The 14,991-nt window shown below is 36.0% G+C and overlaps 2 protein-coding genes across 6 annotated transcripts in view; one reads left to right on the forward strand and one right to left on the reverse strand.

Annotated features, from left to right (window-relative positions):
- The window catches only part of klc1a (kinesin light chain 1a), a 39,432-nt gene extending 33,765 nt beyond the window's left edge, over positions 1 to 5,667 (forward strand). For 2 of the 4 annotated variants that reach the window (XM_079635808.1, XM_079635809.1), the window contains exon 16: positions 3,244 to 5,667. In XM_079635808.1, coding sequence (XP_079491934.1) covers positions 3,244 to 3,262 — 19 coding nt within the window. In that variant the 3' untranslated portion in view covers positions 3,263 to 5,667. Of the gene's footprint in view, positions 1 to 1,812; positions 1,877 to 3,243 lie in introns of all 4 variants that reach the window. The other 2 variants (XM_079635806.1, XM_079635807.1) reach the window with 2 other exon arrangements.
- Positions 5,668 to 6,061: 394 nt separating this feature from the next.
- Positions 6,062 to 14,485, reverse strand: ttl (tubulin tyrosine ligase). 2 transcript variants are annotated; one of them, XR_013800276.1, is made up of 8 exons: positions 13,826 to 14,485; positions 12,639 to 12,717; positions 12,167 to 12,399; positions 11,935 to 12,070; positions 11,557 to 11,826; positions 10,445 to 10,588; positions 8,980 to 9,437; positions 6,062 to 7,016 (listed from the first exon to the last, which is right to left on the reverse strand). XR_013800276.1 is itself a non-coding variant. In XM_079635812.1 (7 exons), exons 1-7 carry the CDS (start codon positions 13,992 to 13,994, stop codon positions 9,254 to 9,256), a joined length of 1,215 nt encoding a protein of 404 aa, XP_079491938.1. In that variant the 5' UTR covers positions 13,995 to 14,485; the 3' UTR covers positions 6,062 to 9,253. The 2 variants fall into 2 exon arrangements, 1 of the variants encoding a protein (XP_079491938.1); XM_079635812.1 differs by having other exon boundaries at positions 6,062 to 9,437.
- Positions 14,486 to 14,991: the final 506 nt, after the last annotated feature.

Genomic DNA, 14,991 nt, shown 5'->3' on the forward strand with positions numbered 1-14,991 from the left:
TTAACCTCTCTTTTCATCTTCTCTTACCTACTGTCTACACACTTCCTGGCAAACTACTTATTTTTACTGTTGTACAATAGACCCTTTTAACAGACTGTGATGCGTTTACACAATTAACATTGTAAATCAAGTTTTTCTTTACAGTAGTCAACATTGAAGTGGATTATACATACAATATCGGTTCTTGTCTAAGGACAACTTTATTAACTTTTTTGATCCATTTCAAATGTTGACTACTTTATGCATGTATGTGCATATACTTTATGCATGTGTGTGTGTGTATGTATATATATATATATATATATATATATATTCCTTTTTTTTTAATTTAATATACACTTATACTATACTTGTAGCATTGAATTACAGAAAACTAGTAAAAGGTGCTGAGGGAGTTGACGGCAAATTTGAATGCTATAATTTTCTTGTATTTTCCATTCATTACTACAGAAGTTTGACTTCTGCTTCTGAAAACCCCAGAAATGTGAAAAGGGTCTGTTGTAGCTCCTTTTTGGTGTCTGTTTGTTTAGTGTATATAATTGTGTGCAATGTTTGTTATAGAAATCACCCTTTTCGGTAATGATATTTTTTTAAATGAACATTTTGTCATCATTTACTCACCCTCATCTTTCCAAACCTGACTGAACACCAACACAAAATATATAAAATAACTCAAAGTGGTCCAAATGACTCGTTGCAAGTATTTTAAATTCAAACAACAGTTTTGTGTGAAAAATTTAGGTAATTGTTTCCAAAGTCTTTCTCATTTTTGCAGCCTTCAAATTCAAACTGGTGTCGTATTCAGTTACAATATATGCGAAAACCAATTGCATGTTGGCATCAATGTCAAAATTGGTGTAATACTTTTATTCACCATTTATGAATTTGAATATGAAAAATAGAAGCATACAGGTTTGAAAAAAACAGGAGGGTGAGTAAATACAGACTTTATTTGTAAATACTGAGCGAACAATCAGGATTTGACTGAAATACCTCAGCAGTAATTATTATTATCATTATTATGAGAATATTTATATCTGTGAGTAATGAGAGAAGTGTCAAAAAACATTAGATCATTAAAAAAAGTTAGGCAGATGACTAACGTAACACTGGCCACGTACACACTGTAAAGTTATAGGAGTGACATTTAAATACCCCAAATTATAGTTTTGTGTGTGTGTACAGAACACGACTCTCCCAAATTTGCGATGATTGACGTGATAACCACAGCAACATTCTGCCATCTGGAGTGTTTGCTATTTGTGATTAAAAGTAGGGTAGGTGTATTTCGGAGAGGCTAGCAATAGCAAGTTAGCTTTGAAAGCATGAGATCCCACCCTACCTTCAGAGCGTCTCCAAAGCAACGCCTCCTTCAAAACACATGAACACACACAGCAGAGTCAGCAAAGCGACAAGAGACCGGTTAAACTACATACGTCTCAAAGCACAAAATATTACAATAATAATGAACATAAACAACTTAGAGCTCTGACCTGTACTATACACCAGATTCATTATTAATTTGTTTGTAGGATGCGATTGTCACTCCTGTAAATTATGAAACGCTGTGTGTACAAAACAGGATTAAGCACTAATTGACAACCACATTTAGCTGCAGTGTGTACATGGCCATTATGTCATTGCATGCTTTTCCACTGTGGTGTTTTTATCTAAATCCACGTAGTAATAAAGTAACATCATTGAGTGATTGCTTTTACATGTTTTAACCCACACATTCCCATCCCTCCGTGACCCCTCACACCTGCCCTTTGACCTAACTGACGTGCTTGCATGTGGCTCTCTCGGATGCAGCATGAAGAGGGCCAGCTCTCTTGGAGTTCTCAACCAGCCGGATATTCCTGTGGGAGAACTCAAAGTAAGACGACATCTTTCTTTTCTGCTCTTTCTCTCTCCTGACATCTTTCTCCTCGGTTTCTCTCAATTCCTCCTGCTCTCTTTATTTATTTCTGGACAATCTGTCTTTACTGTCTTTGCACTTTACTGTCTTTCAGTCTCATACTCTTGAACTCTGTTTTTTGGGAGCATCTATTATCAACACACCCACAGCTCTTTCATTACCATATTAACACACATGAATTAACTGTGTGTGTGTGTGTGTGAGATCTCAGTGATCACAGACTAACACATCTGATTGTGTTTGCTAAAATCCCCAATAACCACTGATGGGGTCTTGGGTTAGAAAATAAACACTTTTTTGTTAGGAAACAATCCTGACGTTCGGCTAATGCATTGTTCAGTGTATTTATAATATCTAAAGAGATTTCATATAGACACCTTAACACTAGTATTTCACATGATCTTTTTTGGGGTCTTTTTATCCAGCTATTTGTCTGAATACAGTCAAATCATAAATGTCACTATACAGTCTTTAAGGACTTCCAGTGAAATTAAATGAAAGTGTTTTTGTTTGTTTGTTTGTTTTGTCCACGTTAGCTTTTCAGCTATCTATATGCTAATACTCTTACATTTTTTTGTTACATTTTGGATAGTTATAAAATGCATCAGAAAAATTTCTCAATTTGTATTCATGGGCATATCCAGCTTTTTGTCCAATCAAATGCTTTCTAGAATGTGAATGACCCTCCCCCTAATACCACCTGTCACCAACTAGCATTAGCAAGTAGCAAATCATTGTTTACAGAGTTGTTAACTAAACCTCAGGTGTGTTCGACATTGTATACTGTCCAAGTAAGTACATTTGATGAGGAATGAACTTTATAGCTGGTATATATTGTGAATGGAATCCAGACACTACATTCAGAATGGCATGGTTCTCTCATGACAGTAACGTTAAATGTCATAATTTACTGTCATGAGAGAACCATGCCATTCAAATGCCCCATGGGGAGTTGCAGTAATGATGTTTGTTCATTTAGAGAATCTTTCCTTTAAAATGACACTGAATTTAACTATTTTTGTTCAGTGATTTTTAATACAAAAAAGTTTTTGTTTGTTTGAACGTTTTACATAAATATATTTACATGGACAATCAATCATCCACCCAGACTTGCAATATGTTAAACTTGTATTAGCTGAACAGTTAAAACAGCTCTTTCTTTTATTTTTTTGCCCCCAACAATGTGTCCAGGCAAAATGTCAACTAATACAATTTTAATGTGTGAATTGATAATGGGATTAAATAATGTAAAATACTCTCACCCTGAGCGGCCTTTCGTTCACTTCCTTCAGGATCTCCTGAGCTCAGTTTATTGTATCTTACAGGAACGAAATAATTGTCTAAGGAAGACGCGGGACCTGAGTTCCAGTCACACTGACCTGGCGCATTGACGGTCTGCTGTTGGATGTCCCAATGAAGAGAGGTACTAAGAGGTCTCATCATCGGGCTGACGTGAGCGGTGTTTAGACGGGACTAACTTCTCCGGAGGTTACTTTTGCTCTCGAGTCTTTGTATATGTATTTAATTTCTGGCAAGTTAGCTGTAGAAATTGTGTTAAAAAGCTCAACCAGAACCAAAGTGCACAACAAATTTGAGATTGTGTTCTGCAAAGATGAAAATTTGTGGGGGAAAATCTAAGAAAAAATAGATAATGCTATTGGGACTCAGGTTGAGAGTGAGACTAGACCCTCTAATGGCTTTTTTTTGCTGCTTTCAATGGATTTTTCTTTGTTTTATTTTGAGATGTACGTTGATGCTTTTTTTTTAAACCAACAGCTATAGGACTGTTTTTATTGATGATTATAGTGACTTGAGTAACATAGGTGTGCATATTTGACTGTTCATTGACAACATTGTCCCATTTTCCCTCTTTGCAACTTAATATTCTGCCTTTGACGAGATTAATGTTGTTTATACCTTGAGTTACACCAGAGGACCATGATGCTTCTGTAAAGAACTGATACAATCAAACTTATTCCCTTGATAAAGTGAGAACTGCACCGTGTTAATGAAGGTCTATGTTTACATGAGTGATGGTTCAATGATGGACATTTTTTTATTGCTTTTAAGGAGTTGGAGGGACGGGCCTTATTTTTCTATTGGGTTTTACAACTCAAGGAAAAGGAAAAATCCTCCCTCATAGTAAAAAGAAAAAGATTTGAGATGGTTTACATAAGAATGTGGATTAAATCTCAGGACTGAAAGAACAGACTCAGTATGCAAAGTAACACTGCACTTTGAAGGATCTCGTAGGATAATGTTACACTTATCAAGCCATTAAATGTTACGAAACTAAATTGAATTGTTTACCTCAGATGGTTTATAGATGCTTTCGTTTGATTGAAACGTTTTGACTGGTTTTACTTCAGTTCTTACGCCACCATATTTGCTAATGAGGTCCGTAAACTGAATATTGAAGGTTTTCATGAACGATAACAGCAGGAAGCCTTTGTCTTTCTGTTATAAGCAACAGTATGTTATCTCATATGGAGTTACAAATACTGCTACTCCAGATAAAAATGCACTGGAATATGATTTCTGTCCCCAGATGTTTAACTACAGTACCTGTTTGAAAGCAAGCGTGCCTTGTGAGTGCCTCGGGCAGGTACTAATGATGAATGTGGAAGGTATTGATATTGTGTATGACGACAGAACAGTTTGAGCTCTTTAAGGTCAAATGTCAGTCAAGATTTTACTAAATGCATACTTTTTAATACTGTGGTCAAATAAAAGCCCAATATATATCAGTGTATGATGTCAAGGATTTGTGTTAATATAGTGCACTGCTCAACTGGCCTTCTTGACTTTGTTTCTATTTTTTTTTTTTTTTGTCCTCTGTATTCATGTAACTCTTTCATTATAACCTTTCTATTGGTGTAATATATTATATGACTGCCTGATGCAGTAATTAATTCATCTTGTGTGTGTGGATAAGTGTGTTTTCTCTGTAAAACGCATGTTAATTCTCTGCATTGTGACAATGTGCAATAGGGTAGCTGCTGTGTGTTGGGTGGATTTGATCTCACATCCAATGTTTTACTGACAAAAGCTGGAATATCCACTCGGCTTGTGCGTTTTAGTTGTCTTTACTCTAAATTAATAAATATATCATTAGCGTTTTTATACATAGAGTATCCAGTTGTGTTATGTCACTAATTTGAGCTTTGCTACACACTTGTGGGACTAAATGTGCCCTTCACATGTTTGAATTTCATTTTCAGACTGTTTATATGCGATTATATGCGTTTTTTTGACTGTTGATCAGTTTGTTTACGGGGTTACTGACGTGGCACTCACTCCCTGAAGTCAGAGGTTTTTAATGCTAAAATCCATGTGCAATTGCATAGTCTTTACAGTTTGATAATAAGAAAGGACTCATAGATTCCAGTTAAATTTAGCTAAAGGCAATATAGCATCAAAAATATTATATAAAAATTAAGACAAATCCTGTGTAGTAGCAGGGACTGCTGTGACCTGTATAACCCTGACATATTTATTTTTGTGGTTATTGTTGCATTTCTACTGTCCGTCTCTGTCTTCTACTTGTGTTCATTAATGTTTTGTATTTTGTACGTGTATGTTTCTGTGTGTATCCTGAATTTCGCACTGGACTCGTATCTTCCACTTTCTCAGGCTGCCGCTGTGCTGGCTAAACTACATTTACTGCCGTGTTTGTGGTGTTACTTATAATATCGTATGGTATAGTGTACATATACTTGAATAAAGACGACAGATGTACTCTACTACTGTAAGATTGTGTGGGTTTTAGTTCCCCCTGTTGGAGAGTCGAGTGGTTTTTATAACTCTTTCCTGTCGGTCGGGTCTATGTATTACCTTCTTTATGGGGATAAGTGTGGCTGATAAAGATATACATTAATATAGATATACATCTTTATAATCTTACAAGGCACATTTGTAGGTGTCTTTAACTACTATGTACTTGCATAAAAAAAGGGTAGGTGCAATGTACTTATTGTGTTCGCTATTTTGCAAAACAATTACTTCGAGGTATTTTTTAATTCAAGTACAATGTAAAAGCATGTACACAAGTGCTTTGTATCAAATTATTAATTTACATTTTAGCACATAGTAGTTAAAGACACTTAATATAAAGTGGGACCATCTTACCTGGAACACAACAGAGAAGAGAAAATAATTTTATTAAATATTGTACTATTAACACATCGCACGTGACAGACAGGTACTTGGATGGGAAACTACGTTAGAGCTATAGAGTGTAATAGTAAGGAATAAACAGGCTTTATAAAAATACGAGGATAATAAATATTGCATTAGTAAAGTTCACAATATGTACTTCCTCTTAAAGACTAAATGTAATATATAGGAAACACATTTATTGCACAGGATGGATGCTTTTATTTGAACAACTTAAATACTTTTCAGGCTTTTACTAATCCGACATAGTAAAAGTATATTTTGTTATTTTCAAATGGTCTAAACAACAGTAACAAATACAGCAAACTAGACTAATAATAACATACATTGCATTGATCTTTCCTCAGGTACAGGAGGAAAACAATGACAACAGCATTTCCACATTTCACAACTTAAATCAAAACCAGTAATGTTCATTCGACAGTCATATTGTGAACAGCTGTGAAGATATTTCATCACACTGATCTTTGGCTAGATGATGTTTTCCCTCATTCAGGCTACATACAACTGCCTTCAGTTTTCAAAAACAAAACAAAAGACTGTACAGCAAAGTCTTTATGTAAAAATTAGACACTACAAATAAGACAAGCAACGCAAAGATGCATAATAAAACTTAGATAACTGCTCTTAGTAGTAGGATTGATGACCACAATGTAAAAAAAAAAAAAAAAGGCTTTCCTTCAATACTTTTCCTTTTTTAATTCAAAGAGATGCAATACTGTTTAAACTCCTTTTCAAGTCCTTCCTCTTCTGCCAAACAACAAATACTGATATCAGAATATCACACATTCAAACCCTAAATTGCTGCTTTCTTCTTCTACATCAACTTGCCTGTGTGTCATCTACACCATGACAGTGTACAGATCAATCCCTCAGAGCCTGCTGTTAATGAAGCACACCGATCACAGGAACTCAGTCATATCTGCATGCACAGTAAGATGAAAGAGGTCATAAACCTGTGCAGGTGATGTTGAAGAAATGACATTAAATGACTATTGCTGCACACAACCCGATTGCCAAGCAACTCGTATCGTGTGCTAAAAAAAAAATCCAAAGAAATCTTTGTGCTCTGCTACGCATAAACCATTTCAGCAGTATACAGAAATATAAAACAAGAGTAGAAATTATGCATTCATCTTAAAGGAATGGTTCACCCGAAAATGAACATTTCCTGATTATTTACTCACCCCAAGGCCATCCAAGATGTATATGACTTTCTTTCCTCAGCTGAAGAGAAATAAGGTTTTGGAAGAAAACATTACAGGATTTTTCTTCATCTAATCAAATGCAAGTGAATGGTGCTCAACGCAGACCATTTTTGATGATCCAAAAATCATATTTAGGCAGCTTCAAAGGCCTCCACACAAAGAATAAGGATCTTCTCTAGCACAATGATGTCATTTTCTGAGAAAAATACAAAATTATATACTTTCTAACGCATGTGCAGACCTAAATATGGATTTTGGACAGTCAAAAATGGTCTAAGCTGAGCACCATTCACTTGCATTAGATGGAGAATAAATCTTCCAAAGCCTTAATTTTTATTCGGCTGAGCAAATCATATACATCATACAGGAAGTCATATATCCATATCTAGGACATGTTTTTATGTAAAAAGTAAAAACTCAACAACTACTTTTTTTCTATGTATGTATAAAGAGCCTTGCTTTTAACATGCTTTGACATGCAACATCTCAGTCCACCGTTTACTCATTGAGAAAATTCAACTCTTGACAGAGGAATGAACTAAATAACTATTGCGAATAACTATCATCATTTGTCTATTGAATAGTAAGTGACGAGTCGTGAATTCTCATGACAAAACAAGCAGAAGGCAGTGCTTCCCAATTCCCAGATGTTCTTGATTGCCTGTCACGAAGTAATTATGAACCTAACATGTGTCTCTGCGAACAATAACAGAATCAGTGGGAAGACTAAATCTGGTCTCACTAGAACACAGAACAGTAACATGACAATAAGTATGCAAACAGATTATCTTCTGCTACTTCTACCAAATACTGTCTTAACATCACAACCATATACACTACACTGCAAATCATAAATATCTTAATACGAAAAAGATTCTTCTGTGGTTTAAAAACCACTTAGTACACTGAAGCTAACAGCAAATAACGCACACAAGAGTCTAATAGATAATGCGGTTGATGGGACACATACAGATGTACAAAAGGCCATATTAGCTTGTGGAAGTGGGTGTTGAGAGAATGTGAATATGTAAGGCACTAAAGTCTCAAATCCATCCTCCGTTACATCAAGGTGCCTGGGAAAGTCCTGAGGAGTCTCGTTGACGCAACAGATCTGGGGCCTAGGCTGCTTCCGGAATCACATACTCTCTTGAGTACAGTAGGTACTTATTTTGAATAATTACTTCACAGCCAATAAAAAAATATGTTCTGTATAGTATGAATGTGTTGCCGTCATTTTCATGTGACCTACTAGCGTCAGTTACGTCGCTTCACTGCCATTCCCAAATCCTCTCCTGTGGCCTCATGGGATAGTAAAGTGTCCATTGTATGCACACTTCCGAATCTCGCTGTTAAGTAGTAGGTCATCCGGGTACTTTTTGTCTTCTCTTTTATAAATACTGTGAATTCGGAAATACTTCTTTTTTTTCCACTTACTGTTTTTTGCCTACTATATAGTCGGGCGGGAAGTATGTGATTTTCGGATGCAGCCATATAGGAGCTAAACCCTTCTCTTTGGTTGCCACTCCTCCCTCAAAAGTGTGCTCGCAAATTCAAGTCTTTAAATGACGTACAAGTTGGACAAACAAAGTCTTGATTAAAAGTGTACATGCTTGGCTTTAGAAACAAATCACTCTTTTCTAGGGAATGCTACACTGGCATGTGCAGGATTCTCCTCACCTTCCAGTCTTTACTTTGGGAACTCATGCTCTCTGTATTTCTGTGGACTCTTCTGCGTTTGCTTTAGAAATGATGGATGGAAACGGGAAGAGTTACAGAGGTGACCCCATGTACCTTCTGTCCTCTTCAGACAGAGATCCTTCAGAAACCCCTGTATGTTCAACCCCAAGGTCAGGTGTAGACCCTTAAGCCTCTCAGATTGGTTGATGTTGTTTTCGGGCAGGACTATAGGGACGGGGTTTGCATGGCAACAGCAGCATCCTGCAACAGCAATTTATAGTTTGATGAATGGGCCGAACTGATGGGGCGCTCTGATCTTGGGTGAGGAGCAGGAGTTGGAGGAAAGAGATGGAGAAGTGGAGAACGGAGGCGAGGATGAGAGAGCATCTGCGTTTAGAGAGAACACTGTGGAGATGGCCACATCCACGATGCCTTGGCATAGCTCAGTGTAGAGTTTCCTATAAGAGAGAGAAACTTAAATATCAATTTTAAACATTTCAACTTCATTACAACAAAAAGTTTTAGCGAGTGCAACCATGGTCCATTTAATAGAGTGACTTATATAATGCAATTGACCCTTGATTGACAGGTGATCTGACCAATCATACTTCGCCATCCGCCATTTTGTCCGACAAAGCAGTCAGGAGAGTTAGTAGATTAACATGGCAGGATTTGAGCTTGAAAAACAGAGTGTACTGACGCCTTTCCACGGTTAAAACACACGTTTTGTTAAATGCTTGATTCTGATTGGTTGAGGAACGTTCTAAGGTGTGCAATTGTTTTAGTTAACGCACAGCTATAGTAGTTCCTGCAGGTCTTGAACGCATTACAGTTCCATATCACTTCGCCAAATGATTTCAGCTATTTCAAAGGTCCTTACCGCCTACAACAGTAAAAGAACCAAAAACTACAAAGACATTGAGCAAGCAAATAAAAATTTATAAAAAACAAGAAAAAAAAACCCTCATGAAATTACGCTTCATTAGCTATGGCCAGCTCGCTTTCTCTTGCTCTCGCTTTCATACGAACAACACACAAACAAAAAGTACAGACACACAGACAGAAACAAATAAAAATGTTACTTGGGAAATAAAATAAAACTGAGTTACTTGCCAGATGGGGAACTGCAACATTACATGGTTTAAAATGATTTGTTAGAACAACAGTCTGACCCTAAATGTTTAATAGATGGTAGATGTCATCATGTTGCAACTCACACTTCTTCTTCAACTTTTACCTCAGTGTAAAATTCACCATTATACATTTAGCTAGGATGCCTTAAGTTTTTTTTTCTCTCCCAAAACTCCTTGTTGAGACACATACTATAGATGGGATACTTTATGCATTAACTCAACAAATGTGAAAATGAGGGACAAAATCATGATTGCTTTTCAAATATTTCGGACAGTTGGAAGATACTAAAACAAAACATTGTGGACATAACAAAAGAGAAGTGTGTACTCACTGTGCACAGGCAGGCGCCCCATTTATCTCAATTAGCCAGACTTTAAAGCTCTCGTCCAGCATGAAGTCAAAGCCAAAGAGCTGGAAGCTCTGGTAGGACAGATGCTTTGTGCTGATGGCTGGCTCGATGCATGTGAGACAGCTCCTGTTGAGACAAGCCGCAGGATTTAAGAGGAAAACTACAGTTAGTTAGTTAGACACATACACAAATGCACATATATTGGGGATCAAACATCCGAGTTCAAATCTGTTCGTTTTTGCATTAAAAAATCTTTTGAAAATATTGAAAGAGTTTTTTAAAAGTGCTGTTAAATCGATTAATCACATCTAACATAAAAGTTTGTATATATATATATACAGTATATACACATATATACAGTACACACACATATGTATATAATATACATTTAAAAACTTTAGAAGCGATTAATCGATTTGACAGCACTACTACAACGAAATATTACGAAAAATTTGAAAGAAATAATTAAGATTGTAGATCATTGTCTTTTTCTATGAGGTCAGATTTTTAGACAAACTTGTGAATTGAGTGTCAGTGCATCTGCCAAAATGCATCTATCAAAATGTTTTTTTTCTCTCTCTCAAAACTTCACTTATTTGTTAAGTTGTAATACAACTGCAGCAGTGTTAACTAAAACTATTAAAAATAACTTGTTGAAATAAAGCTGAAATACAATATAAATTTACATTAAAATTTAGCAAATAACTGAAAATAAGTTGACGTACTAAAATTACTTTAACTAAAACTGACATAAAAAAATTATAAAATGATGAAACAAAATTACTAAAACCTAAAAAAAGTTTTAATTAAACCAGAAAATATAAAAATAAAGTAATAATTCAAAATAATAGTAAATAATATAAATAATACCAAAATAACACTGATTTGTATGGGGAGAAGACATTTAAATTTGAAAAAATTCAGAATATAAATATTTTTATTAGTAGACTCAAACTTTTGGACCCCCACTGAACATCTCTGATAAGAATCAATTGATTATTTTTGAGAAATAAGTCTTATACAACCCGTTTTCAGGCACAGATAACATGCGATCATTATAGGGGAATTTGACTGAAGCTTCAGTATAGGAGCACCTGATAATATGCTTGATCTGAGGTAAAATCGATGTTTCCATGGCGAGATTGTGTGTGGTCAACAGGTACTGTCTGAACTCATCAAAGAACATCTCGTTTCCCTCCTCGTAGCGGCCGTAGTTCTGCGAATGCTCTTTCTGGATGCAGTGATTGGTCAGGTGACTGGTCATGTCTTGGAGATCGGAGCTGTTATAGGGCTCAGAAGATGTCCTCAACACACCCTCACGGTACAAGTAGATATTGTACTGATGGTCTACAAGCACCCAGCTCCTACAGACGGGAGAATATCCACCGACTTTAAAAGTACTTAGACTTAATTAGGATGGAACATAATCGCATCAAAACATTCAGCGCAAAGGATTAAATAGCTCATCTTACCTTATATCAAATTTGCGATGTCCCGGCTCCAGCAACAGTGGTTTTTCCAGATACTTCTGAATGACATGCACTTGGCCTTGATTATCGATGAACTCAAGCAACTGGTTTGCATCATGAGATATCAATATACCTGCACCTGAACAAAGACAGGGACATTCATACTATCAAATCATGTACTAAGATTGCATTCTGGCATTTCAACTTACCATTTTGGACCGATCGAAATTCGTACCTTTTGCACCTGCCGATGATTTGGCGATCCACACCGTTCCCTCTCCGCTTTCTTTTCTGGAGTTATACGAGGCTAAAAAAACCTCTCGCTCATCTGTCTTTGGGTTGCTCTTCATGTGGCTGATGCCATTGGCGGCCGGGGCCACTGGGGTGTTGAGGTTGGTTGGGTATATGATGTAAGACTCAGGGAACCAGTTACAGGAGTCCTTTAACTCTGGACTGGTCTTGATAATCCTAAACAACAGAAATGCTTATATAAATATAGTTCACAACTGAAGAACTGCAGAGGTTATAAATCAATAGCATGGATGAAAAAGGAAAGTGTGCTTTGAAGACATTACTTCAGTAAGCATTAGCTTAACGGTATCATTCCTGACATCACTTCAAAGCTCTCATTAACATCAATTACGGTTATACATTTGAATGGAGGAAGGAAACTTCATTCATCTGGTATGAATAAATAAACAGCCTACTTGACCAGTGATGCTTTGCGACAGAGTTTATCAGCTCCTCTGAAATAATTCACCAGCTGCATCAGTCCTGGTTCATGACCTGTAGAGGACACAGCAGGGTATCTGACACTGAAATGTCGAAATATTGAGCGGTGACGGCACTGTCCTGCAGCTAAAAATACTTTAATCAACATGTTTGCAGTTCACCACCTACAGTTAGCCTATGTACACATAAATGTTTGGATTTTGTTTTTATTGTTTTTGAAAAATGTCTCTTATGCTCACCATTTATATGCTCAAAAATAGAGTAAAACCCATTATGTTAATTATAATTCCAACTTAAAATAACTATTTTCTATTTTAATATGTTTTCAAATGTGATTTATTCCTGTGATGACAAAGCTGAATTTTCAACATAATCCAGTAACATTCAGAGTAACATGATCCTTCAGAAATCATTCTAATATGCTGACTTGGCGCTAAATTATTATTGGTACTCAATTATTATAAATGGATCTAATTATTATCAATGTTGAAAACAGTTCTTTCTTTTTTTTTGCAGCTTAATATTTTTGTAGAAATAAATAGAAAGTTCAAAAGAACAACATTCATTTGAAATAGAAATGTTATAAATGTCTTTACTGTTACTTTTGATCAAACGCATACTTGCAGAATACAAATATTAATACTAATATTAGTAATAATCTTTTTTTTTATCTTACCCCAAACGTTTGAATGGTTGTGTATCACAGTTTCTGAAAATTTTTTTTTTTTTTTGTATATATAGCCTACTTACAAAAACACATGCACTTATGAATTCATTTATAAATATTTATAAAATACTGATATTTGTATACTGAACTAAATACTGAACTTATGTTGAAAAAAGTTAATGTCAATGTTATTACATGTTATTACTACACAGTTACAGTGATACAGATCCACTGGGATGCACTATAAAGCTCTGTGTGGTTATTGCTGCTGTGTTTTATCATGCATTATCATACATTTAACAGCTTGTGCTGTCTATAGTCTCCAAAAAAGATGAAAATGACCACGGGTTAGATGAGCTTAATTAACTTGCTGAAACTCTTAGCTTAATTTAGAAATATGCAAACAGCATGGGATTATAAAACAATCATATAGGCTAATTATTGCATTTTGAGTTGGAAATGCATGTCAAATATGCAGCTCTTGAAATCACTTACCCAGTCGTCCAAAAGGCAGCCGATTTCTCTCTCCCAGCATTAAATTAAACCGTGGATTGTCCTTCTTAAGTCGTTTCCATTTTCCAGTAGAGCTGAGGATCCTGGCGACCTCAGCATACACAGTACTGTTGTCATCTCTCAAAACAAACGTGTACATTGGTGAACTCATATTTCTGTCTTCTGCTAACGATCACACACTAGCTAGCCGACTAACGTTATCTGTCTCCCAACAAAGTAGACTGAAACCGGACATACATGACCTCCCTTCTGAGTTGTTTTGCACTAATAAAAACAATATCTTTAAGAGAAATGATCTAGCTATACTCCCGAACGAAGAGCAGGGTCGGGTGTCTGTAGCCGCAGTCGCGTGGCCGGCGCGAGGATATTGAATATTAGGGTGTGACTCTTGTAGGATTTGGCTCCTGAATTCTCGCAGCTAACAGTCTACGCTAGCTTCATGATTGTCTATGAACAGAAAATATTAAAAAACTAAATCCAGCAATACGCTACAAGTACAGAGTCCAAGAATAGCGGTCGACTATAGCTATACATTTAATTCCTCGCTTCCTGTGTACTCGTCTAGACAGTAGACATCAGTTTAAATCCCCAGTTGAAGCCTTTTATCCCAACACATTCATGATGTGACGTACCACTGGGAGTGGAGTGAACGCACGCACGCCGCACAGATTTGTGGGTATTGTAGTTTTGTGTTACATTTGGTACTAACATCACAGCTGTGCTGATTTTCAACTGCACTATTGATATTGCGATGTAACTTTTCTGCTGACAAAATTCCTGTAAAATTGGCCAATTTTCACAGACAAGCCCTGCTAGCATGGAAATTGGCATATAAACATTTAAACATTTTTCACCACACAACTATTTCATATGGAATAACAAAGACATACTATTCAAAAACAAATCACTATTCTATCATACTTGGTTCAATGAAGGGATTATACTCGTAGGGCAATTGATTAATTCAAATGGATATTTGTTATCATATACTGAATTTCTACAAAAATTTAAATTACCAGTTAAACCAAGAGAATTTGCCATTGTTCTTGACGCGATCCCAAAGAGTGTGATGTTACTCTTAAAAAATGCTGAGTTAGTGGAAATCAACATGGATAATCTTTGTAGTAAGATTTTCATCGATAATGTTA

Source organism: Phoxinus phoxinus (assembly GCF_949152265.1).
Source record: "Phoxinus phoxinus genome assembly, chromosome: 14".
Lineage (NCBI taxonomy): Eukaryota > Metazoa > Chordata > Actinopteri > Cypriniformes > Leuciscidae > Phoxinus > Phoxinus phoxinus.